The sequence below is a fragment of the Bemisia tabaci genome, chromosome 1 (assembly GCF_918797505.1).
Source record: "Bemisia tabaci chromosome 1, PGI_BMITA_v3".
Taxonomy (NCBI): domain Eukaryota; kingdom Metazoa; phylum Arthropoda; class Insecta; order Hemiptera; family Aleyrodidae; genus Bemisia; species Bemisia tabaci.
Window position 1 is genome coordinate 39,200,837 of NC_092793.1, and position 27,566 is coordinate 39,228,402.

Consider the following 27,566-nt stretch of genomic DNA (forward strand, 5'->3'; position numbering starts at 1 on the left):
TATTGAAAAAAACTGTCAGGTAGATATAGGGAACAATGAAAGACATCAGTGAGCTGATTTTATCACGTGTATATACAGTAAAAGTTCGATTTACCGGATTCGTGGGGAACCGTCTGGAAATCAGGTAAATCGGAGAATCTGTTGTTTTATGGCAATACCGCGAACTTTGAGGTTCGATTTTTAAAGAAACGAAATTTGCGTCAATTCGGTGAGCATCGCGGGGATAGCTTCAAACAAGGTTGGATATTTCTTTCCAGCGTTTACACGGCGTAATTTGCGGAAAATCTTCAAAATTAAGTCGGATTTCTTTTCTTCTCTCTCTCCTTTTCTTCTTCATTCGCCGTACTTTGTAGAATAGGAATAGTACTTTGTAGGATAGGAAAAAACTCCAAAACCCTCCTTGACAACTGTCTTTCAAATTTTGATATAGGGAATATAAATGTCTTTGACTCCACTCTAAGCGACCATTGTTGTATTGCTTCACAAACAAAGCTAAAAGGTAATGAGACAGAACCCATAATGAAAAGATATTTCTCTGCAAGAAATAACACTATATTTAAAAATGCCATAGGTGACTACATAAAATCGAAAAAAAAATTAACTTTACAAGAACTGCATGAATCTATTGTAGAAAACTACAACAGTATTTTCCCGCTGAAAGTGAAAAAAATGAAAACAGATAATTTTGAGCTACCATCTCCAAAAAAAATTGAACTAGGGGAATTAATCAAAGAAAAAAACAAGAACTGGGAACTCTTCAAGTTCCACAATTTGAGAAAATATAAAAAATTAGTAAACAGAGCAAATAAAAAGATAAAAAAACTCATAAGTAATTGTAGATACTCAAAAAATGTTGAGCGCATAAAGTCAGCCATTGCCAGTAAAAAAATACAGAGGTATGGAAGGTCATCAAAAACGATTTAGAATGTCAAGTCGTTTACGAAAATGTAAGTGACCTCCTGATGGATGGGAAGCTAATTGATGATCCAGTAGAAATTGCGAACAAATTTAATGACAGCTTTGTGAACATCAGGGCAAAATTTCCCAAAACAGGAAGTCCAGCCCTAGCTCGTAATTTAATGAGAGATAAAAATAAAAACAAAAATTCCTTTGATTTTAAATCCGTCACAAAGTACAAAGTTCAAAATATTATCAAACAACTGAACAAAAAAGCGGCAGTTGGTTTGGATGAATTTCCCAACAAATTACTGTTAGATAATTTGGAACTTCTGCTGGATCCAATAGTTCAAGGAGTAAACGAAACAATTTCCACAGAGAATTTCCCGGAATCATTAAAATTAACCAAAATTCTCCCGCTACATAAAAAAGGCTCCAAAAAAGATCTGAAAAATTATCGTCCCATTGCGATACTTCCTTTTTTGTCAAAGATTCTCGAAAAAGTTCTATACAATCAAATCTATGATTATTTTGAAAAAAACAATCTGTTTACTTCATCGCAGTTTGGATTCCGAAAAGGAAAAAATACAGGCTTAGCGGTCATGACCTTCCTAAACCAAATAAGGCAACTAAAAAATGCTTGTTCTTAAGAGTCAATCGTAAGCATACAGTTTGATCTGTCGAAAGCCTTTGACTTAGTTGATCACGATATCTTAATTGAAAAGTTAAAAAAATATGGCTTTTCCACTAAAGCCTGTAAGTTGGTTCGGAGTTTCCTCTCCGGTAGATTTCAAACAACCGAAGTATCGAAAAATCGCCGAAAATATCATTCCAATTTCACACCTAGTACCGCTGGCGTAGCCCAAGGCTCATTGCTCGGTCCACTTTTATTTCTTATATACATAAATGACCTGCCAGATTTCTAGAGGACAATGGAATTGACCTTCAAACAGTAATCTACGCTGATGACATCAATGTGGTAGTTAAAGGGGTAGATATAGAAAATAAAATTAAATGGGTCATCGATAGAGTCAACAAATGGGTAGAGGATAATAATCTAAAATTAAATTTTGCTAAAACCTTTATATTAAACTTCACTAAAAATATATTAGATTTTCAATCGGTCAAAATCGGTGATAAGGAAATTCAGACAGATCAAACAGTGAAATATTTGGGCTTCTTCATCGACCAACAACTAAATTGGCATTCTCACGCAAAACATATTGAGAAAAAAATTGCAAGTAGGGCATTTGCTATTAGGAAACTTAATAGGAAAATAGATAGGGAGTCCCTCATGTTGTACTACCATTCTAACGTGGATTCCATAATTAGCTATGGCATACAATTATGGGGCTATACAACAGGTGCCAGAGATATTCTTTTAACTCAAAAAAAAATATTAAGAATTATTGCAAACAAAAAAAAATTTGACTCTTGTAGAAAACTATTCCCAGAGTTCAATGTGATGACTGTCTTCTCTAGGTATATATATATTCAACAATAAAGGAATCAATTAAATTAGGCTACATCATCAAAGAAAAATTAATTACTAATAATCAAATACAAACCAGAAATATCCTAGCAAAAATTGAAAAAAAACGGGGGGAAAAAGTAGACTGGGATAGCTTAGAAAGCAGAGGTATCAGATATTTTAACAAGCTTCCCAAGCCATTAAAAGAACTTTTCATTAAATCAGAAAATTCAAATCTATTCCTAAATAACATAAAAAATTACTTCATAGAAAACCCTTTTTACGAGTTAAAAGAATATCTCGACGCAAATCTCCCCAATCCCTAAATTGCCTGAATGTAGTCCCCTAAGTCTTAAGTCTTAGTTCTTCATTTACTGTTTTTATTTGTTTGTTAAAATTTTTGTTACATTTATTTGATGTTAAATTTTGTTCCATTATATTATTTGACGAGTGTTAAGCTCATAAATTTGTATGAATTTCACGAGGCTGTTGCATTAATAAATATATTATTATTATTATTATTATTATTATTATTATTATTATTATGAATACACTAATCAGCTGATATCATCGGCTGGACGCAAACACGTGCCGAGATCGTTATTGGCGCGTAATGTAAACGATCGCGGCGCAGCGCCAACAGGTGCGTCGTTAAAGTCTCCAGAGAGCTCTCCGGAGTTACCCGGAGACGTAAACAATCGTTGTCGGACTTCAGAAGAATTACCCGGGGACCTGCTACGTCACGCTACGTAAGTCTCCGAACAGTTCTCCACCTCTCCGATCTCTCGAGGTCGGAGACTACCGGAGAGTAACGTAGAAGTAAGGTTAGCCTTATTTCTCTTAACGACGCGTCTTTTTCGGGTGCCACGCACGGGAGACATGAGGCGACCAAAAGTGAGGCTCTGGTACGCATGCAGTTTGCATGTTTGAATTGAAATTATGCGGAAGATTCGAACAGTAAGAGGAAGCTGTGCTATCCTGTCCTTATTATGATGAAATCAGATTCCGCGAGTTCTACAATGCTTTCTCCTCGCATACAATTTTTAAAGAAAGATTTACATAAGAAAAGTGTTAAAAAATCAGTGTATTATTTTTAAGAAGTTTTATTCTACAATTATTTTACTTAAATTTAATGAATGATGAAAGAATCTCAAAGGATCGAATTATGGCTAATTTTTACCTAACACTCTATTGAGGTCCTTCGTTTACCTTCATCACCACCAAGTAGATGAAAGTTCGACTGTGAACTTAGTTGGCCAATAGACATACAAGCAATAAAGCTCCTTTTTTTGTTTCCTGACTCCAAATGGTAGGAATTCGAGGGCATGGTTAAAGCTATATTTATCCTTCCTCAATTAATGTATGCCTTGGGCACCTTCATTACCACCAAGTAGATGAAAGTTCCATTGTGAACTTATACTTAGTTGTCCCCTAAAAATTCAAACGACGAAACTACTTTTTTTACATCACAACTAAAATAGTAGAATTTCTACGGCATTGTTAGAACTGTATTTATCATTCTTCAATTAATGCAAGGTTGACCGTTTGCATGGAAATGATAGTAGGTACTATAGTTAACTTATCTATTTTTCTGAACTTTAGTTTAAGTTGATGTAGCAAGTTGTTGTCAGCAAGAGCAATTGATATACAGATTTAGTTTAAAATAGTCTATTTTTTATTCTTTCAGTGGAGCATTATTAATATTTAATACAAAATTCTCTGGATTCTCTGGAATACTATGCCACCTCTCATCAAGAATGTTTATGTTAATATTGTTGCTATTATGGTGACGGAAGAGATAATTTTGGCAAAAGTCTGACAAATATCTGGATGCCAAGTCCATAAGAAATTCTCACCAACAGAGGTGCAAATTGTTCTATGCCTCTGAAATTTTCTGCAACGCGCTAGGTTTTGGCAAGAAGGTCAACACAACGCGCTGGTAAAAATTTTATTGAATTAATTGTTACTTTTAGAATGTGTGCCGAAGTCACAGTATTCCACAAGAATTGAAAATATGAAAAATCTAAAAAAAAAAAACAAGTATCTCTCAGCCTCCGCACAATTTGCACCCTTGCTCACAATCTTCAGAGGAGAGCTTGAACATTTTACCCTCCAAACATTGCTCACACTGATTTTGGACTGTTATAAGTACACTAATATGGTGTATTTGAGTGGTACTTACCAAACTTCATTGAGCGAAGTTGTTACTTAAGGGAAATGTATTAACTGCTGCCGAGGATTATTCACAAACTCTGACCTGACAAATATTTCCTCCACGTACTTGAGATACAGTCAGATGTTTAGAATTCTGGACATTCAATTATTGTTCACTTACAAAAAAAATTGACTCGCTAAAACAACCGTTTTATACGTACATAACTTCTCAATCAAACATATCAACAGTTGTGATAAGGTTCTCAACAGCAATATAGCAGCGATAGCTAAGGGATCCCTACCTTACAGCAAAATATGGAGGTTAAAAGATTGAAATTTTAATTAACACGGTACTAATGTTGTCAAGACAAAATTACACTTCACTCACAGTCAAAGAACATTTTGATAACTAAAGGACCTTATTCAAAATCGACCATTTCCAACCTCGGCCAAATCTTTGTAATATTTTCAGGGTTGATAGAGAACCACTTCCCGAGTCCAAATTACTGACTATTTTAGAATTTGGATAATTAGGGGGGAGGGGGAGAGGGTTAAAGTTATAACTTTAAATTGGCATAACTTGTGAACGGTTTGTTGTATAGAGATGTCGTAGAGAGAAAAAATAGTTTTGTAATTTTTCGTGCGTTCCCTTCAACGCTGTGGCTTAGAACGTAAAAAATTGAAATTTCGAGCTATAGCAAAGTGGAAACAATGGATGAAAATTCCTAAATGGACCAATTTCGTGAATACCAGCTGAAATCTGATAATTTTCTCTAAATTTTGAGACCAAGATCATTTCTCTACGACAAACCGTTCACGAGATATGCCAGTTTAAAGTTTAAACTTTAACCCTCTTCCTCTCCCCCACTAATTATCCAAATTCAAAAATCGTCAGTATTTTGGACTCGGGAAGTGGTCCTATATCAACCCTGAAAATATTACAAAGATTTGACCGAGGTTGAAAATGGCCGATTTTGAATAAGGTCCTTTATCAATTAAGGAAGATGCACCAACCAAGGAGCAGGCTCAGAAATTCGGCGATTTTTTCCTCACCGCAAGAGGTGGAACCATCAAAACTATACCACAGACGTTTCATTGAAGAGGTGAATTACTGATTTAGAGAATAATAAGTTATTGGAGCACATTTTTGCAGAGTTTCAAAGGAAAAAATTGGAAAATTTACTGCTTTAAAATTGAATGTAAACAATCCGTCATTTTGTCATAGCTAACCTGACCCCAAAGAAGCTCTAAACATGCGAACTGCGCGTGCACCAGAGCCGCACTTTCGGTCGCCTCATGTCTCCCGTGTGTGGCACCCGTCTTTTGGTCTTTACCTCAGGCAACATGATCAGACTTTGGGCCTGTTGTTCATTTATTGTTCTAATAGTTTTAAAAATTGAGAAATATGGAAGATTTCGTCGACTTAATGTATTCCATATAAAATGTAAACAAATCCGGCAAACGACAACAACGCGGAGAGCTGACGTCAATCATCGGGTAATCCTCTGAGAGCTGCGTAGTTAGACTCTCTAGTCTGCTTTCCGGAGAGTCGTCAGCGGAGAGCTAAGAGGATTACCCGGAGACTTGACGTCACCTATTCGCGTTGTCGTCGTTGTCTGTCAGACTTGTTTACATTTGATGTCAAATACATAAAGTTGACGAAATCTTCCATTTTTCTCAATTTTTAAAACTTGCATAACGATAAAGGAATAGCAGGCCCGAAATCTGATCATAATATTAGCTATGTTTATGCGAGGCTCCAAACTGAGGTTTCACGAAACCCTAGTTTGTAATGCGAGTTTCCTCCGTTGGGTTTATGCGGCGGGCGCTGTAACCCGACTTTCACGGGAAATCAAACTTTCCGATTTTGGCGCTGTTTATGCTTATCATATTTTCGATTGAACTTCAATTTCATGTTAGCCCCTTTTTCACAAGCGATGCTACATTTTTCCACTATGAATTAAATCAAAAATATATTATTACTCTTTTATCCCGTGTTTGTTCCACAATATATAAGCGGAGGCTTCATCTTTACTAGAAAAGCCTTTACTGACATTCTGAGGAATAGTTGGAAAAATGACAGTGGATGTTTTATCATTTTATGTTCTTCTTTAAAAATTGAATAAATAATCTCAACAACCCTCCAAATCATGCTTGAGCATATATTCTGAGTTCAGAAAAGTTGCCATAGGTAATTTTAGTGATAAAATAATGTAAAAAATAATTATGGCAGGCGCAGATATTCATCATGTTGTTGATTGAGCTTCTAATGATCTTACAATAGGTAGGTATTGAAAGTGTAGGAGCGTAATCCAGTAAAGCACCGCACCTTTATTCCATGGTGTCATAAAGATTGTACGTCTGCCATTATTGTAGTGAAAAAAAAAAGAATCAGGAATTCTTATGGGAATTCCTCCTTCAAAGTATAATCAAAATAAGAGGAGATTGACAGGTCAACAATGTATCGTGTCTCACCTGGAAACCGCATTTCAAGTCAAATTTCAACCTCCACTTCCTTTATGCATAATGCGAAAACCTAGTCTTTAGAGTAAAGTAAAGCTTCAAACACAAATTTCGGAAACCTACTTTTCGTTAGTTCCGCATCGTTTATGCTGTAATTTGAACCTTGGTTTCAAACTCAGGTTTCAATTGAAGTTAGGTTTAGAGCCTCCCATAAACATAGCTATTGCCTGAAAAAATACCAGAAAAAGACGCGAAGTGAAGACTACCCTCACTGCTACGTCACTCTCCCGTAGTCTTCGACCTCGATAGATCCGAGAGTTGGAGAGCTGTACGGAGACTGACGTAGCGTGACGTAGCAGGTCTCTGGGTATGCCTCTGAGGTCCAACAACGGTTGTTTACATCTCCGGGTAACTCCGGAGAGTTAAACAATGCATATGTCGACGATCCTCCGGAGAGCAGACTAGAGAGTTTAAAAACGCACCTTACGAGATATAATCGGTCGAGTTACCAATTACGCGATAACAGCATGACATTTTGCAAGAAATTGACCAACTTTTCAGGAAAATCCAGTAATTCGAACTATAGGGTATATTGCACCTATTGTTTTCTTAATTCATTGTCAAGTAATATGCATCATTTTGAGCATAGTGCATTTTTAAACCCCCCTCCCTCCCCCAAACACGCCCAAAAAGCTCTTTGAAGTTCAAACATTTTTGGCGGGAAAATCTAAAACTAAGAATGGCGGGAGAGTATAGCCGTTGTGTGATGTCACAAATTAGGCTCTACAGATGCATTGTTAAACTTAATGACTGAAGTCTGCGGAATGACGTCAGTTCGAAATTTTTAGTTACCTGCTTAGCCTGGCTTAGCAAACTTGTTAGTAAACAAAAACCGCCATCTAGTCAGCAAACTTGGTCAGCAACCTTAGGGGCCTTGCTGAGCGCTGACCAATTTCGCTGACAAGAGTGACGCCAAGCGGGAAAGCTCAAACTATTCCCGGTTTAGAGTTATATAGTGTTACAGTATGGTTGCATATGTGAATTTGTCTACAATTGTGGAAAAATTGCGTTCCACACAAAAATCTTCTCGTCTTGATGCGCAGAATCAGATTTTCGATGGTGTCAAGTTCATAATCCCATTCGGCGCTCATACCAGGAGGCCCTGAATTCACGCTACTTGAGGTACCTCAATTAATTCGTCTGTCATTGGTGAAATTTACGCTCTGATCTATTCACTCAGAGTACGGCGCGAAATTCGCGCTGGATTTTTTTTCACGCCGGCTATTCACTCAGAGTAAATCATTGATTTTTAACAATATAGAATTCGTAAGAAATGGTTTGTCAATAAGCGCAGGATCTTAAAATAATGAACATCCGCACAAGGTATGATCCTCTTCCATCTCTGAATACTGCAATTAAAGTTTTACATATGTATTCCATGTGCAATGTCCGAAAAAATGGCTCGAATCTAGGGAAACGCGAATCTTGATCAACTTTTACCGATGATTTGTGGCAACGTCGCGCCGCAGAGGGAGGCTCTGTAGATAAATACATGTACATAATCACTAGTAATGTGATCATTACGTATAAAAATTCAAGGTTTGCTGAGCTTTGCTGAATGAGCTTGGTGAGGAACAGCCTCACCGATTACTAAAATAGGTACTCGGTTTTTTGTGTTTTCAGGCGATAAAATATGGCAACGTCGGCTTTTTTGGGAAACTTTGAATCCAAAAACTTTTTTAGAGGAAGGATTTGACCACCTACGTACATTGTTTGCCAAAGGCGTTCAATTCTGGTGTAAGATGAGTCGCCCTTTTTAAACCATTTTAAAAAATGATGAAAAACAGGAGAAAAAAAAAAAAAAAAAAAAAAAATTAAAAAATGAGCGCAAAGCTTAATATCCACGAAAATGGGCCAAAGTGACCGACTTACACATCTAATGAACATACTTGAAGGACTTTTTGCTCCTCCGAAGGGATCATTGTGAAACAGCGCGTCAAATGCCGCGACATTTAAGTCGAGCGACGGTCGAGAAGCGTTTTGCCTACAAAATGCTAAAATCGCTGATTTTTGCATTTTGAGAGCTAAGAACGAGGGATTTTTACTTTCTCGCTCCCCTAGGGTAGAGAGGAAGTATTGTCATCCTCCAAGAAAAAAAAAAAAAAAAAAAGTTGAAATTTCATCATTTCTAGACGTTTTAAGGTCCCAGGAGTCAAAATAACCATACTTGAAAAAATGTGTGTCCGTCCGTGTGGCGTCCCCCAAATCTGTGTACAGCGATATCTCAGAATCTATCTGTTCGATTTCATTCAAAATTCTCACAGAACACCATATTTATGGTCTCCTTATGCACGTCCAACGATTTTGGGGTACGCTAAAATTTGGGGGGGCTAGGGTCAAATTGGGTTAAAGGTCCATTTTCAGCAAAATCACACGGAAAGCTCATTTTGAGGGACCGTAAATTTTGAAAAATGCCTTTAATTCTTTAAAAGTGGGCATCAAGCACATCACCTGGGTCATTAATTTAAGTTCCTAAAAGATCTTTGGACTAAACTCAAAATTCAAGGGATTACGAGGCCCAAAAGTAGGGCACTTTGCTCCGCGACATCACACAAACAACTCATTTTCAAAGACTGTAAATTTGAAAAAAATGCCTTTCATTTCTTCAAAAGTTGGCATAAGAGCACCACCTGGTTCAATAATGTAAGTTCCTATGAGGTCTTTGGACTAAACTAAAAATTGAAGGGTTACGCGTCATATAGCGAGGAGAGCACTTCGGTCACACGGAGAGCTCATGGACTGTAGATTTTGAAAAAATGCCTTTAATTCTTTGAAAGTTGGCTCAAAAGCACCATCTGAGTCATTAATTTAAGTTCCTAAAGGATTCTTGGACTAATCTCATAATTGCAGAGGGGCCGATAGGAAACGCTCAATTCTCTGATAAGTGAGTCGGAACGCTTCTAGATAATAGCAGCAAACGCTTTGAGTCAGGTGAAACCTAGGAATTCAAATGCATTATATAATGCATCATATACTATTTCCAAAATTACTCCGTAGGTATACACCAAGCAAAATTAGACAACTAATTAGGTACGTACTTACAATATATAGTTACTATGAGTTATCAAGCTGACGCAAGAACTGACACTTACATCTTTATTAAATACTAATATGTTTGTTGTTAATGAATTTAGAATCCCGGCAGATTCCATCTTTCGCGGTTCCTTTTTACGAGGTACTAAGCACAAATATAATATAATAATACGGCACAAATATGACTGATTTAATGCTTGTTACTTAATAAAGGAGGTTATAAATTGTTAGAACCCGAGGACGTTTGTCAACAGCAGCAAGGAGATGGCGCTCTCAGCGCTCTCTATTGTTTTCGCGTTGAATTACAGGGATACGCGGTAAGGAGATGGCGCTCCTGGCGGGCGTGTGGTGAACCTTCCAGCAGGTAGATTCGCCCGCCAAATTTAAAATTTGGGAGATGCTAAGCGAAAACCGTTTAGTTTTAAGACTATTTGAACATCGAATGGTCATTCTACCCATTCAAGTAGATATTTGATGGCTTTTGACCGTGCTTAAGGAGAGATTATAATATAAAATCGTATCTGAAGTATGATGTCAATGAATCTAATGGATCCTAATGAATCGTAGAAAAGCTAAGATTTTTACGGATCGCCATCTTTGACAGGAGACTTTGTTAATCAATTACATATTTAATTGAAGATGCCTCATAAAATCAAAAAGTCGAGTCTGAATATATGAATTCATCACATATCGCGAAGACATTTACAATAAAGTTCAGTGGTTTGAATAAAAATTTCATAACTATTATCCTGTGATCAAAATTCCAATCAAACTTTATGATTTTGTAAAATTGGCAGTATTTTTCTAAATATTCCAGTAAAAGTGTCTATGCCGGCGCGAAGCGCCGGCTCGAGCGAGAAAGTCCCGTGCGGTCCCCGCACCAATCCGCTAAGCGGATAGGGGGGCGAAGCCCCCCAAATGCCGGCGCGTAGCGCCGGTACGCGGCGCGAAGCGCCGCGCATAAATTGGCCGGTGGCCAATTTTTTATCTTCGTGGGTCCAAACTGTTATTTTTCTCTTAAAATATAGTTTCAGAAGTCTCATTATCCGCATTTGCGACTTTCTAGCTCGATTGCATTTACCGAAAAAAAATCTGCAAAATCGTCAATATGAGAATTCGGTAAAACCACGTAAGTGCCTTGCGGGACCACTTAACCTTTAGCTACGACCCTGAGATTTTTTTGTGATTTTTTTCTAACCACGAGACAACTTTTTGGCAAGTATCTCTGTTGGATTTCGCAAATTTTTTTTAAGGTCCAAAATGGGACACCCTAGGGGGGGGGGGGGTCAACAAATTTTAAATTTTCTTGAAAAGCCGACCAAGGTGTCATTTCATACGTGATTTTAGTCGCAGGATCCGAATTTCACATTTATAAAATCCTCCGACGCAGGAACCGCAATTCCAAGATGGCGGCCAAAATGGGCCTCCCCGTGAGAAAATGGCCGTAGATGGCTCTATATACTGTATGGCGTATCCGCTAATGGGTTTTCTGGGAAGAGAATAACGAATATGAGGTCAGAAATTGTTCTAGACCCGTCGAGAGGGCTTAGGGTTCCCCCCAAAATGGCCGCCGGGGGGTCGAAATATTTTGAATCACCCCGAATAGGGTGTCTTTTCATGGGTAATTTTGGTCGTAGAACTCGAATTTTACATTGAGACTGTCATCAGCCTAAGGGGGGGGAATCCAATATGGCGGCTAAAATGGGCTTTATAGTGGGAAAATGACGATAGATAGCTTCATACCCCCATAAAATAGATGCCAATAGGTTTTCAAGGTAGGTTTCAAAAATGAATCAAATTGACAAAGTTTAAAGAAATTCGTCAAATTGGGGGCGAAAAACGTCGTTTTTGCATCAAGCTCTTTTTTCCTGAGTTTTGTGTCAACATAAGCTTCCATTTAAACCTAAGTCCAATGGTCGAACCCACTGCCTAAAAAGTGGCGAAAATAAGCGCCTTTTATGAGGGGCTCTTTGTGGGAGAGTCTTAAAATTTAGGCAAAGAAGAATTAAAGTATTAGTAATTAATAGATACAGCTGACAGGAAATCCACTGGAAGGTTAGCACTTGCAGTTTCCAGTGGAATCTTTAATGATTCTAGAGAGAGGTTGTTTTCACTGATGGCTTAAACTTGCAATTAAAACTTTATTTTAGACTCTCGATTTTTGAAATTCTCAATTTATACTATGGAAGCATTTTGTTATTTTTTAACTATTAATGATATTTTATAAAAATTGAACATTTAATGGCCAAAACATGAGTATAGTAATTGACAAGCACCTCTGCTCTGTTTGACACCAGGTTTGGGATTATGTTTCTTCCTTTTTTGTTTTTCTTCTTCTTTCAAGCAAGGAGAAAATCATATATTGACGACTACAGTCCCAACCTAGACTCAGGACAAGCAGCAAAAGATCCCAGTCTTCACCATACACAAGCGGCCAATAAAAAGGGACCATGATTGGTGACCTTGTTAACCAAGTTGTTGGATTGGTTGGTGCCATGACTTGATGGAAGATTAGGAAGAGATAAACCAAACCAAGAGATAGTATGTTGGAATTTTTTGGCCAACGGTCGTTAAAAATTACCATAAAGCAGTTTGTGTAATCCAAAAGATACCTAAATGTTCTTTACACACACCAAATAATTTTTTATTATTTTGTACACTTCTGGCAGTGATAATTTGCTCAATACATAATTATCTTAAACATGGTTTACCGTACCATTGAATAATCACATTTTTTATTCCCCCTTTTCTTTAAATTTTTTTTTATCATTGTAAAACCTAGCTCTTTGTGGTCACATTTTGATTGCAAACGCGAATCAGGAGCACGGCCTGCTCCTCCCCATCTTTACTTAGGTTCATAGTACATCTAGGCTTTACCTCAGAGCCTGAAATTCAAAGATCACCATTTGCAACAGTAAGACATGAAAAACGCTGAAGGAGCATGACTTTCCAAGCATGCGGTTTTACTGGAAAACCCTAATGGGTCTCTTTTAAAAAAGGATTTTAGACTGTTTGGGGCAAAATTAGAAAGAAAAAAAGAAAGTTTGCAGGACCTGTTTGTTGACTTTGTTTCTATTCAATGGTATAAGTGAGAGTTTGATCGGGATAGTAAAATTATACGTACCCTCCACCAACTGTTATCATCTTCTGATCAGCTGCCATGAATAATTCGTTTGAATGATTCACACTATCCCCTTCCATTCCTACCCAAGGATACTTTGCACGTTCTGGGTACAAACTAAATAAGAATGTTTCCCCAGTGCCAAAATAGGTGATTCTGTTACCTCGTTCATCTTTTTGATTCCTTTCCAACCATCTTGAAGAACAGTATGCACCAAAAACCTGAAAAGTATCAAATTTGACTCATGGTAGCCACTAGGAAAATAATTTGTGTCCACATCCCTGCCCATTGTGGTTCTTAGGTAACAAAACAAATCTTCTTCTGCAGCTGAAATCATTACCTTGTTTTTTGTAAAGTTCTTGTGTAAAATCTGGAAACCGGAGAGCCAGTCTCCTTAGATTGTAATAAAAGTACTTCAACATTTTTCTGACTTTCCAAGGTTTTTAAATATGAAAGAACTACTCATCGAATTCTAACAAATTCGGCACCAGCTAAATTTCGATAATATTAGATACGATGTGCCGTATGACACCCTAGGCACAATGAGCTTTTAAAATCAAACTTTCTATGTGCCAAGCTCACGGAAAGTAAATCTGAATTTTTCAGCGTTTTCGCATTATCCAGAAGAATTTTGCAAGATCTGACTAATGATTAAGGAAAGCTTTCGTTTCCTCATTGGCAGGACAGATAAGACAGACCAAAATCATCTAATTTCTTTGAATGATGACAATGCTTAGCGTGCGTCTATACACACAGTGTCAGACTCACACTTTCACAAAAAAATTCGTGAAAAAATGCCCGGAAAACTCACTTTTCAGCCCCAATTTTCATGACATTGCCACATAGAAAGTTCGATTTTAATAATTTATCCAATTCAGGAGGTTGTAAGGAACATCATCACATGAAATAATATCGAAATTCAGCTGTGGCGGCAAGCCATCCGTTCCGCCAATCAGTACCAATCATTGGGTACAGCTCGCAAAGGTCGCGGCTATATGTATGAGCCGCGAGCTTATCACCTATGCTCAATCTGCACACGTCCGTCACCTGGCACTCATCTCGCACAGCAACCCGCGGACCTGGCCGGCTTGCCCTTTCCAACGGCCCACCGTTCGCTGAGCACCTCTCATGGCTTAGACCATGCAAGTTCTAGGTATTCTGTATGTGGTCCTTTCTTGATTTTGTTCTGACTTTCCAAAGGATTTTAGCATGAAACTGCTTCTGATTGGGAATTTTGAAATTTTAATACCTTACATAGACAGAGAGCAAAATTCAACGGGAAAGACATTGGGCATGAACATTGGTTCATGCCCAATTTCAAAATCCACATTCCACATACACATAGGCGGTTCTAGACCTTCATGCTTGGGGGTGCCCAGAGGTGGAAAATGTCGGAGACCGGTTCCGAAGGGGACGGTCGCTCAGGGGAGGCCCAAGTTTCGGCCCTCAAGTTTTATCCCTTCCCTACCCTCCTTTCTCTTTTTTCCTCCTTCCTCTCTACTTAAATACCTATAAATTCAATGTAGAAAATTTGTAGCAAAACTTTCCATCAAAACTACAATCTTACCATTAAAAAAACAGTAGAATCTTTGTAAAACACGGCTATCAATATTAATTCTGTTGAAAACATTTTCAATTGATCGCTGGGATTTTTACTCAGTGTGAGCGAATATATAGAGTCTATAAAAGCAGTAATTTCACGGTTCCGATAACCGTACTTAATTTTTGCTTGGGGGTGCCCTGCACCCACTGGCACCCACGTAGAACCGCCTATGCACATACATGAGGAGATATTTGCCAAAATAGGAATTCTTCATTATTAATTCAATGTAAATGTTGTAATCCTCAACTCTCAATTTTAAACCTCGAAGATTCTGATAAATGTGAATGTGGCCTGCTAGGCGACCTAAACCATATTCTCTTTCAATGTGAAAAACTAAAAGACAGAGATAAAATGATTCAAGACTTAAGAAAGCTAAAATATTCTCCCCCCCCCCCCCCCTACAATATAACTTCAATAATGCATAAACCCTCCCAAAGAAAATATAAAATCATAAATAACCTAATTACCAATAACATATACCTTTTAAGGCCCTAATTCAAAACTACTAAAATTTCCACTTGCCCGATACAATTGTCCATACAACCCTTCCATGCCCTACCAAACAATTCGTCCTGATTGTTCACTTGGTACGTTTTCCATGGCTCAGTCAATCATCTTCTTATGAGTCACTATGTCGAGCCTCTTGGCGTGAAGCTGGTGAAGGGGTCTCTCACTTTTACGATCTCCCCACCAAACTCCCTAAAAATCCTAAAAATGTCCAATATTACAATCCTACTCTTTCAAATCCTACTCAGCTCGAAATAACCCCATTTGTCTATAGATGGCTGTAGATTCCTAAAAAATTTGAACAAAGGAATAGAAGCCACAAAACTCCCAAAAAAAAAAAAAAAAAAAAAAAAAAAAAAAAAAAAAAAAATTAGTCATTGCTGAAATACTGATTTCGATAGCATGGAGAGGGGTATCACAATTTCAGAGCAAACATTGAATATGGAAAGATGAAAATTCCTGACCTTGATTGTTCATCAAAATTTTAAATTGAATAATCATATGTGATTCTACAACGAATTGAATGATCATGTGTGATTCATTTCTACACCGTTCAAGCCTCTGAAAAAATTGTGGAGGGGCGGGGGACGCTATGACAGTCAAAGAAGCACATATGATACAACAAAAGAGCATTTTCCATACTTCAGAATATATGAAAATAATTTAATGCTGATTTGCTCAAATTTGTATTGTTTTTTTCAAATACCACAAACTGGAATAGAAATGTGTTCAAAAACAAAACAAATTTTTCCGAATGGTTTTGATATTATTTAGCATTAGGAACTTTGCTCCCTGGAGAAAAGACACTGGTCGAAGAGGTGAGATAATGACTGAAAAGAGAAGAATACTAGATGGGAAAACAAAAATAACCCTCAATGAATAAGCTTTTTTTCAAATTGAGATGTTTGGAAACTTCAAAGGAAGTGCCCTAATTGGTACATTATCCCGATATATTCCTTGCATTCTTCAGTACACACATTCAAAATGCTATTAATCAAATCGGAGTAAAAACTTTAAGAGTCATCATGAGGAAAGCAACACATGCAGGTATTTTGGGCAAATCAGCAGACATATGGAGGTTCTAATCACTACTAGCGCAGGCTGCTGCGGTGCAAGTAGTCCGCACGGAAACTTTAGAATGGCCCTGTTTCAACCAGAATGTCTTTGGTGTCGATTTCTTAATCAGAGTGCCATTGCACCAGGGTTGAAAATGGGAGCATATAATGGGACTGTTGTACAGGGTGATCCAGACCACCCGTCCACTATCTTTTTCTCGAAAACGGCGGAGAATTGAGCTTCGGGACCAAAACTTTCATGGGTAAATCGACCCCAAAGAATCGAATGAAAATATTTTCAGCCCCCCAAAATGGCCCCTTGGGGAGTTTTTGGGGGGGGGGAGCCCCCCCCGTTTCTCGCAATTTTCAAATAGAAAGGGTATGTTTTGACTTTTGATTCGGAATCTACGGTAAAAAATAAGAACATTTTGTTCTTTGCACTTTTTCCCTAAACCCCCATTTTTTGGAGTTATGGGGCATTTTTGGGGCAATTTTCAATTCGACGCTGTAAGTGGCCAAATCATCCAAAGGACGACGGACCGGTCTTATGGGAAAAGTGGGCCCGGTTAAATCGGCTGGCGTTTTGATATGTTGTAGGTCTTAACCTACTGATCAAAAGTGTCAATGGGCATTTCTCCCTATCTCGAAGTTTTACCCCCCATTTTGGGGGTCAAAGTTGCCAATTCGGCGTATAATTGGCAGTTTTGACACCCGGGTTTATTGGTCGCCCATGAGATTCTTTGATGGTTTCTTGAGTCTTGTGTATCCTCTGAATAGGCTAGAGACCATCCGAACTCAAAAACTGACAATTTCGCCTCATGGGTAAGGGGGGGGGGGGGGGTGTTCACGCCACCGATTTCAGAGTCGGCGAGCCGCATTAAACCGATTCTTTCGCCATGTTTTGGAGAATTTTTTATGCAAATGATTGCGACTGCATCTTAAAAGGTCGACTAAGATGCAGCTCAGAATATACCCCCGGGCGGGAGGGGGGGGGGGGGGTGCGACCGAACTCGAGCAGCGTAACTGGCTTGCGCGGGTCGGATCAAACCGATCCTTCTATTATGTTTTGGAGAACTTTTTTGCAAGTGACTCAGGCTGCTTCTTGAAAGGTGTACTAAGATGCAGCTCAAAATATACCTTCCCCCCCAGGGGGGGGGGGGGGGGGAGGCGAAAACTGGGCTCTCGCGAGTTGCATCAAACCGATGATTTTGTCATGTTTTGGAGTTTTTTTTCCATCCCAATGAAACAGACTGCATTTCGGAAGGTCGACTGAGATGGAGCACGAGATGAAGCTCAAAATATACCTCCCCCCCCCCCCGAGGGGGGGGGGAGGCGAAAACTGGGCCGAAAAGCCGACCGAACTCGGGCAGCGAAAGTTGCCCGAGTTTGATTGTTGATCGGTTGATGAGTTGATAGGTTGACCGATGATTTTGTCATGTTTTGGAGTTTTTTTTTTTTTTTTTATCCCAATGAAACAGACTGCATTTCGGAAGGTCGACTGAGATGGAGCACGGAATATGCTGTATGAGAAAGGAGGCTTCTCAATCCGCACCCTCCCTCGCAATAGGATCTCTCAGCATAGGTCAGTGTGGCACTGACACTAGTAGAGTGACACTTTTGAATGTGGCTAGGACGATTAAAACTTCATACCGTTTAACGCATCATTCAATTTTCAGCATATCCTGATGCATTTCAGAATTTCGACGAGGGGAGGGGTTATTTGCTTTTGAAAAGAAAAAAAATTAAAAAGAAGAAGTACATGACCTTGTTTTTTTCTTAGATTTTCTGATTACGTAAAAAAATCTCAGCGAGCTCGCCTCACTTTCTGCACTGAGAGCTTCCAGGATTTGATCCATTACTTATGGAGCTCCAGTAGAAAGAATGAAAAACCCAGAACTCGTCAAATACCTTCAGAACTGATTGCATTGCATATATTGCCTTTTTGCGAATGCTTTGCTTTCTTCCTTGCCTTTCTTGACATTCTACAAAACTGTTTAATGCTCGATAATAATGTGCGATTTCATTTCAAAAATCACCTAGATGATATATTTCTGAAATCAACCGACGTTATATACGTCTCAGCCGTACGAATCATCTGCACCATTAGCTTTCGCTTATAGAAATATTGGGCTCAGTCGGAAATGCGTGTCAGCTAAAACGACCCTCGGAATTATGTATGAGTGATGGTGGTGGTAAAAAATGCCACTATACTAGTGTCAGTGCCACACTGACCTATGCTGAGAGATCCTATTGCGAGGGAGGGTGCGGATTGAGAAACCTCCTTTCTCATACAGCATATTCCGTGCTCCATCTCAGTCGACCTTCCGAAATGCAGTCTGTTTCATTGGGATGGAAAAAAAAACTCCAAAACATGACAAAATCATCGGTTTGATGCAACTCGCGAGAGCCAGTTACGCTGCTCGAGTTCGGTCGCACCCCCCCCCCCCCTCCCGCCCGGGGGTATATTCTGAGCTGCATCTTAGTCGACCTTTTAAGATGCAGTCGCAATCATTTGCATAAAAAATTCTCCAAAACATGGCGAAAGAATCGGTTTAATGCGGCTCGCCGACTCTGAAATCGGTGGCGTGAACACCCCCCCCCCCCTTACCCATGAGGCGAAATTGTCAGTTTTTGAGTTCGGATGGTCTCTAGCCTATTCAGAGGATACACAAGACTCAAGAAACCATCAAAGAATCTCATGGGCGACCAATAAACCCGGGTGTCAAAACTGCCAATTATACGCCGAATTGGCAACTTTGACCCCCAAAATGGGGGGTAAAACTTCGAGATAGGGAGAAATGCCCATTGACACTTTTGATCAGTAGGTTAAGACCTACAACATATCAAAACGCCAGCCGATTTAACCGGGCCCACTTTTCCCATAAGACCGGTCCGTCGTCCTTTCAAAATCTAAAAATCTCCTAAAAGGAGAGGTCAATACCTTTTTATTGATGTGCCACATGACCCCTGTTGCTCCAAAATTTTGGGGGCCACGACCCCCCAAAAATTTTGGGGCTTTGGAGGGCCATGAGTCGAAAATGTCGAAAGGCAAGGGTATGTTTTGACTTCAGATTTGGATTCTACGCGAAAAGTTACGCAGAATTGATATAGCGCATGGCCTGTTTGCTCCAAATTACTGAAGAACCCCATTTCCCCATAAGAAGCCGTGTATTTTTGGACAAAATAAGGGGTAAAAAAAAATTTGAGCAAACAGGCCATGCGCCATATTAATTCTGCGTAACTTTTCGCGTAGAATCCAAATCTGAAGTCAAAACATACCCTTTCTATTTGAAAATTGCGAGAAACGGGAGGGCTCCCCCCCAAAACCCCCCCAAGGGGCCATTTTGGGAGGCTGAAAATATTTTCATTCGATTCTTTGGGGTCGATTTACCCTATGAAAGTTTTGGTCCCGAAGCTCAATTCTCCGCCGTTTTCGAGAAAAAGATAGTGGACGGGTGGTCTGGATCACTCTGTATGTAAGAGATACAGCCAAGTGATTAGGTAGACTTGCCATTGGTAAAAACACACAAAAATCACGGTGGGCTCATCTGATAAGTCTGCAATCTACTATTCAGCATGCAATCTTCGAGGTTCGGGACATTCTTTTTTAAATTTCCTTTGTCCGCTGACAGCGTTTCTAAGTAGCCAGCAACCAGGTTTGCTCAAATAAACCGCAAGAAAACCTAACCTTACAAGCTTTTTCTTGAGTACAATTTCAAGCATTTGTTTCCTCATTTCTTTGTGTTCCAAAAACAAAAACTCTAATTCAATAGAGATCATAGATAAAGAAAGTTCATGACAGTTGGCAGGATTGTTATTTTATTTAGGTTGGATTTTCTTACGTACCTCCAGAAAAACCAGATTATCAGCTACTTTGACAAACTGCCAACAGACATGAGAAATTTGAAAGACCCTAGTAGCACATCTTGTAATATAATTCGTTAAAAAACAAATTAAAATTGATAAATTTTACGAGTACGAAAGATGTACATTAGAGAACTCGTAAAATATCAGAGTCTGAGAACTTAACGAAAAAAATTTGTGATCAAAGACACAAAAAAAAATTGGGGGATTGAACTGAAATCTTTACGTAAAAATTTCTTTACGTATGGAAAATCAGGAAAAAAATTCATGAAAAAAAATTAAATAAGTAAAAAATCATAGATATTGTACGTTAAAAAAAAGGCCAGAAATAAATTCAACGCGACAAATGTTTTACGTTTTGAAAGTACGATTTTTACGTTCAAAACTGTCGTCACTGAATTTTTTTCTGACTTTTTGACTTTTTGATAATTTTTCCTCAAAGAGATATGCTGTTTGGAGCAACACTAGTTGGCTAAATACCCATTATTGTAAAGTAGTTCCTAGTTCTTAGTTATAATAAATAGAGTTAATACCTTGTAGTTCTCTATATAATCAATAAAGAAAGAAAGAAAAAAAAAAGTTGGCTAAAAAACTCCAACATCCCGTCTTACAACCCGTGCGTTCACCGCAATCGGTTTTGTGTAAAACCGCCTTGCCAGGCATATGCGGAGCTGTTTGGATAATCGCTCACCAGATGGCACAAGTTTACTTGCCGCCGCGTCCGCTTGCCTAAGTCTCGGGCTAGTTTTCACGACCTCTCGAGCTTGGTAGCAGGATATTCAGGAGGCTGCACTGCACTGAGGATTGGCCCAACAAGGCCGAAACGCGTCTGCAGTTGCCTTCCCGAATGGACGTAACTAGTGTTGCTCCAAACAGCACATCTCTTTGAGGGAAAATTGTGCTTGTGTGTGAGCTTTTTCTCTCTCTAATGATATGTCAGCTTTAAGCTGAACTTTTTACGCACATTGGCTAAAAAACTCCAACATCCCGTCTTACGACTCATGCATTCACCGCAATCAGTTTTGTGTAAATACGCCTTTGTGCTACTAGGGGAGCAACCTATAAACTACACAGATTTCATACTCATTTCATACTACAAATTTCATACTTTCAGATTAATAAATAGTCATTTTCAGACTATTTTGATGTTCCTAACTTGAATTTGGTGATATTTTACTTGAGGTAGGTCTTATCACTTGGCTGTATCTCTTACACGCATCAGACTGGTTAACTTGTTCTTAATGTGTTGAAAAAAAAGGATTATGAGGAAGAGCCGCTTGATAGTTGTGAAGTTAAGTAGCTCCAGAAGCAAGATTAATTAACAACAATAAGTTTAAATAGGTAGAAAAGATCTTGAAATATGATACACTTGAATTTTTGAACACTGCAACGTTAGTCTTCCATATTTATTTGATGTACAAGGTTTGAAAAAGATAACGCACATCAAGAGAAATTAGGATTTCTTTCAACTTTTTCTTGTGATACTGTAGCAATGCTGCAGTAGGAAGTTTTATTAAAGAAGTAACGAATATAATTGTCAGTAACAGGTCCATGAGTAATAAAAAATAATAATTTTCACATTTTTCTGGGACTAACTCAATGTGAAAAGTCCCTTTAATACAAAGAAACTTGATTTTTTTTTGAACGAAGACAATAAAATATGGCAAAGCTTGATTTGGGGTAGGGGGGGGGGGGGCTTTAAATCAAGCAAAGTATTTAGAAGGAAACGATCAATACCTGTATACACATCCTACCAAAAAATTAAATTCTGAAGGCAATGATTCATACTTTGAAAGTCAGTTTTAGTGCTGGTGAAATTCATTAATTCGAATATGTTTTGTCACCAATAAGCACGAGATTTGATATATACTATAGCTGGCAAAAGCGACTGTCTTGCATAACAAGTGAGCAAACTGGAAAGACTTTTTTTTTTTTCTGCTGACCGCAGTGTGAGATGCAAGTGCATTATTCGCCATTATTGACGATAGACCCAAGACTAGGCTACCATGACACCTCAGAGGCTCCATTGCACCAGTTGAAGGGTCAGAAAGTTACGTTATGCAGAAAGATAGGGAAAAGAGAGAGTGAATAAAGAGGGAGCTGTAGAGGGATAAGGGGCTTTGGGGCTATACAGTATAGTAGAGTAATTAGTGAGGTGTAAATTACCACCACATTGCGCCACAAGAGCAACCTGTGCATTTAAGAGGCATAAAATAATAAACTGGAGCCTAAAATGTACTACTTAAAACTTGAAAAATTAAAATAATGATGTTTTACGTCATCACTGTCAAGAATGAGGTAGGAGCAGTTGATTGAGTGAAATATGAAAAATGTAATGTTAGCTACTTACTTCATTATTACAAGTTTTTATAAGAAGAAGAGTGGGTTCATGCTGCTCAACCCTGACATAGAACGTGGTGAGACTGCAGCCATGTTCCTCTGTTGTGTAAAGAAGGATTGGTTGATACATGGTGATTCGCACAGGCAGCCAAGACCAGAGAGTAAATAGCTGGTGGCATAAAACATAAAACAGATAATCTAAGAAGATGACAATCGGATGTATTGCACCCTACCTGCTTTGAGACACTAGATGAATTTACTGCTTCGATAAAGACGTATGAATAAATGAAAATACACTTAAAAAAAAAAATAATAATAAATAATACCACTCATAGGAAGGAAAAAAAATATTCAGAAAGAAATGATGTTACTGAAAGAAACAAGGTACAATTTATCTCTACCGATGAAAACTTGTCTTCAAATTTTCAGCACTGGACATAAAAGTTATAGTAGGTATATTATAACCGTAGTACATAGACATAAAATCTTCTGAGGGTATGATACAAATACAGAGAAAATTGAAAATCTCTGCAATCTGTGGACTTCTGTCATTAAAAGCATTAACACAGTCAAAATATGTACGAGTATTAATAAGATGCTAAAAATTGAACAGCAAAGCATGCTCAAAATAAACATGGGCTTCAAATGTGGTGGCTTATGGCGACCCGAGTCATTTCATCACATGGGTCAGTTATATTTTCAGTTCAAACTAGATGAGATTGCTGGCATATCTAGTCAATAAGAAAGGATCCCGCAAACCTCTTACGGGAATGTATGCCATGATCGCTTTTAAATTTCTTTAATGCATCAAACTCATCTATAGATACTGATCAAAAGTCATCTTTGCACCAACTTTCTACGAGCTACCGTTTTTGCACAATCCATCCAGAAGTTTTCATGATTCCTTGAATAAAGAGAGGCAGTGTGGCGATGAAGAGTTAACAAAGTCCCTCTTTCTTTCAAAACTCGAGAACATTCCCGATAAAACAAGGAAAAACTCAGCCGGTGAGAGATAAAGGGGAGAGTGGAGGAGAGAGGGCAACTGATTTGGATGGTCTGGCGAAAAGGCGTGCGGAATCCGAGGTAAGACTGTCGCTCCGGTTTTCCTGATTTCCTTATTCACACACCACCAACCGTACTCAATTACTGAGATGAGGGATCTCTTTGACTTTTAATTGCCGCGCTGCCTCCTTTCCTTCGATGAATTATTGAAACTTCAGGGTGGATTGTGCGAAAACGGTAGCTTGTAGAAAGTTTGCGCAATCATGACTTTTGATCAGTATCCATAGACAAGTTTAGTTACACGCGTTTCAATGGGAGCGGCAACTAAGGAGCGGAGCGACGCCGCAGAGTCCGCGGCGTCACGGCGCTCCGATCTGTCGAGAACAGATCGGAGCGGAATCCCTCGGAGATTCCGCCTCGTCCGCCGAGGTTTTCGATGATTTTTCATGTCTATGTGCCGAAACGTGGATCGCGGTGGAGAAACCAATGGAAAATTGCGGGCCATCGTGACTTATTGGATTCATGAAAGAAAAATTTTTTTAGCACGATATCAACGCATGGCAATCCTACCTCGTGCCAGGTGCAAATAATACCACACAAATAGGTAAAAGAAACATGACACCTTTTTTCCAGGAAATGAATCTATAAAAACAAAACGGAATAACTATTTTATGGCTTTTTGGCATCTGAACAATTTATTTATACGTTGCTATATATCTAAAGAGAAACCTGATCGACCAATCTTTTTTTGAACATCATGGCTGAAAGTAAAAAAATGGGTGTCTTTGCTTGCAATGTTGCAACTCTCTGCTCAAGCTTTATTCGTTAATTTGAAACTATTGATAGGGAGCTTATCTTGAACTTTTTGTAAACATTTTATTGCTGTATGTTGGAGTTTTTTGCCAACGTGCGTTAAAAATTGTTTTGCTCATTCAAAAATACTTTTAGAAATTTTACAAAGGGATATTTTGACTGGTATTCTCGTAAAAAATATTGGAGCTTTTGAAACGTGGTGAATGTTCATTGTAGCAAGGCACAACACACCTACACTCGTGAGTTATCATCGGATACTGATGACGAGACTGCCGAGAGCAATGGGAACATTGAAAATCGATCATGGCATATACCCCCCTAAGAAGTTAGCAGGGTCCTATCTAAAACTTTGGCAGAACCAAGATGCAATTCAGAAGGCATGAATGTACTTTAAGGCTGTCTCGCTCTGTTTAGGAGGGACCGATCATCCTTTGCTTCATAAATATTTTTTCGAAGAGCAAATTTGTGTTTTTCTTTTACATTCGAAGGGAGCTTCCTTCTAGAAAACTTCTTCCAATTGCAAGGTGATATAGCCGACTTTTCTATTATCTGCCTGTCAAAAGTGGCTCAAAATTGGACTTCAGGACTACGGGCTTTTTTGGGTCTATTCAATTCCAAAGAATTGAACAAAATTGTTTTCAGCTCCCCAAAATAACCTTTTGGGAACATGCGAGAAACAATGAAACAACCCCTGTCCCTCAAATTTACTAAAGGAAAGAATGTACCTATGTTGGCTTCAGATTCGAATTCGGCGACGAAAAATGAAACATTTCTTGTTCCAGGAATTTTTGGCTTCAACCAACTTCATTTCCCTGTTCGGCCTTAGGTGAAAGTTGAGAAATCGCTTTTTACGATCTCATGTTGTGGACTGCAATTAATTTGACTTCAAAAACCTGTGCGCATCTTGAAAACACATACGGCTTTTTTGTCCTTCTTTTTTTTAAAATGCTTATACGCGAAAAAAACTACACAGGATTCACAAATACTAAAATGAATGCCCCCAAATTCTAATTTCCTTGAAATTTAGGTTTCTCATTGGATTGAAATAAGAAAGAATTCTGTTTGACTCGTAAGAAAACGGGTCATGCAAAATAGGCATTCTATCAAGGTTTTTGCGTGGATTCCGATTCGGACACTATAACATACCCTACCGGATGAACGGCTGTTGCATTTTTTTTGGGGTTCATACTCATACACTTAAGTGCTTTTCCTTTTCCTTGTTGACCCGACCTTGGAATTGGTTCTCATTTGACGACAGTAGCTATCTCAAGCATTTAGCTCTTCTTTGAGTCACAATAAAAAACTTGCTAGTGTGTGCCACGCGTCAACTAAGAAACGAAACAAAAATCATAAAATACAGCATCTTAAGCGAATTTAAAAACGAACTAAAGAATACCGAAACTGTCAGTAAAAATGACTGAACAAAAGATATTTTTAAATGATCTTTGAGGTCAGCGCTGTACGAGCCAATTAGTGGTATAGATTCACGTGTAAAAATGGCTGATACAGAGCAACTTTAAAAATGAATAAAAAACACGAATTCGGCAGATTGAAACCCTGAACGATGATGTCTAAACGTTCCTATTGACACTCACAATCAGAAAGTTTCAAAGGATTTAAGAGTAATAAATTTAAATGACTGTTCAATCAAAATTGATATTCTCCAATAAGAAAAGCGTTGAGTCCGACATTTCTGGTTTTCGGGCCAGTAATGTTGACATCACAATCCAAGGGACAGGGGCAACCCTGAGCGGGGAAATCTGCACAATGACGGACCTATATGGATAGGTCTTGGCCTAACTCAAGTCACCCACGCCCACGCCCTTGGCCGGACACGGGAGGTATGTGCATAAAAGAGGGTTATTCATATAGGTGAAAAATGTACCCAGCCCGGAATGTGCGAAACTTTGTGGGCTGATAGTACTAGTTGAGAAAGGCTTATCCCTAGCTCCGTTTTTGCAGGAACCCCAGGGAAACAGCGTTGCCATTTTTTAAAGTCGTAACCTTCAAACATCCATAACTTTCGCAGAAATGCAGTTACAGAGCTCGTATTTATACCAAAAGATGCAAAAAATTACGTTCTATCGACATATGCCAAAGAAATTTTAATTTGACTCCATTGTTGCCACGTTATGGCCATTTTTGTAATTTTCGTAATTATTTAAAATCACGTTACCGCCTAAAAAAGTGTTTGCGGTTGATGGGGATTGAATAAAAACCTGTCGGAATTATTGTTCGTTCGATTCCGCATCCATCGATATATTATACTTTTCTGAGAGACTTAGGGAACACGAGTTATAGCGATTTAAAAATTCGGCAACACGCCCGATACCCCGATATTGACGCTCGTTTCGGTACGTTTCGCAACTCCGTGTTAAAGCAAAACGCCTAGACCAAACAAAATTCGAAAAGTCAGTTCATGTTTTGCGCTTTTTTGAAACTTTCACGTAATTTTAGGAATTCAAGTAGCGGCGGTGTTGCCGGTTTTCAATGAAAACCACCGCTGCGATCACAATTTAAAGTAGTACTCATTTAATCTTATCCAGCTACATTTGTTAACCTAAACTGACCATTTGCGACATGGTGTTGACAACATTGCCTAATTTCCGTCGGAATTCGCGTTGAGGCGGAGTTGCCAGTTTTCATGGAAACCGCCACCGCAATCACAAAAAAAGTATTACTTATTTAGTCACGTTCAGCCTTATTCTGTAGTTAGAATTGTTTATTTATTGAATCGATGGTTTCCTCTATCTCCCTGCAACGGCAGTGGTGACCGACAGTAACGAGATATCGAAATTTAAAGCTACCGAATCACTCAAGCGGTCCGATGAGTAGTTTTGGTGAGGGGCCTAGATCCATTGCTCTTGATCTCTATACAATATCGATATCTCGTTACTGTCGGTCACCACTGCCGTTGCAGGGAGATAGAGGAACCCATCGATTCGATAAATAAACAATTCCAACTACAGAATAAGGTTGAACGTGACTAAATAAGTAATACATTTTTTTTTGTGATTGCGGTGGCGGTTTCCATGAAAACTGGCAACTCCGCCTTAACGCGAATTCCGACGGAAATTAGGCAATGTTGTCAACACCATGTCGCAAATGGTCAGTTTAGGTTAACAAATGTAGCTGGATAAGATTAAATGAGTACTACTTTAAATTGTGATCGCAGCGGTGGTT

The 27,566-nt window shown here is 38.6% G+C and overlaps 1 protein-coding gene and 1 long non-coding RNA gene across 15 annotated transcripts in view; one reads left to right on the top strand and one right to left on the bottom strand.

The window, feature by feature from the left end:
• The window catches only part of sky (GTPase-activating protein skywalker), a 220,015-nt gene that overhangs the window by 20,653 nt on the left and 171,796 nt on the right, over positions 1-27,566 (bottom strand). For 13 of the 14 annotated variants that reach the window (XM_019055403.2, XM_019055402.2, XM_019055401.2 and 10 more), the window contains 2 exons: positions 22,579-22,737; positions 13,203-13,420 (listed from right to left, as the gene is read on the bottom strand). In XM_019055403.2, coding sequence (XP_018910948.1) covers positions 13,203-13,420; positions 22,579-22,737 — 377 coding nt within the window. Of the gene's footprint in view, positions 1-45; positions 655-13,202; positions 13,421-22,578; positions 22,738-27,566 lie in introns of those variants that run through there. The other variant, XM_072300816.1, reaches the window with a different exon arrangement.
• Positions 17,186-18,309, top strand: LOC140224671 (uncharacterized). Its single transcript, XR_011899921.1, has 2 exons — positions 17,186-17,628; positions 17,858-18,309. It is a non-coding gene; the product is annotated as an uncharacterized lncRNA (long non-coding RNA).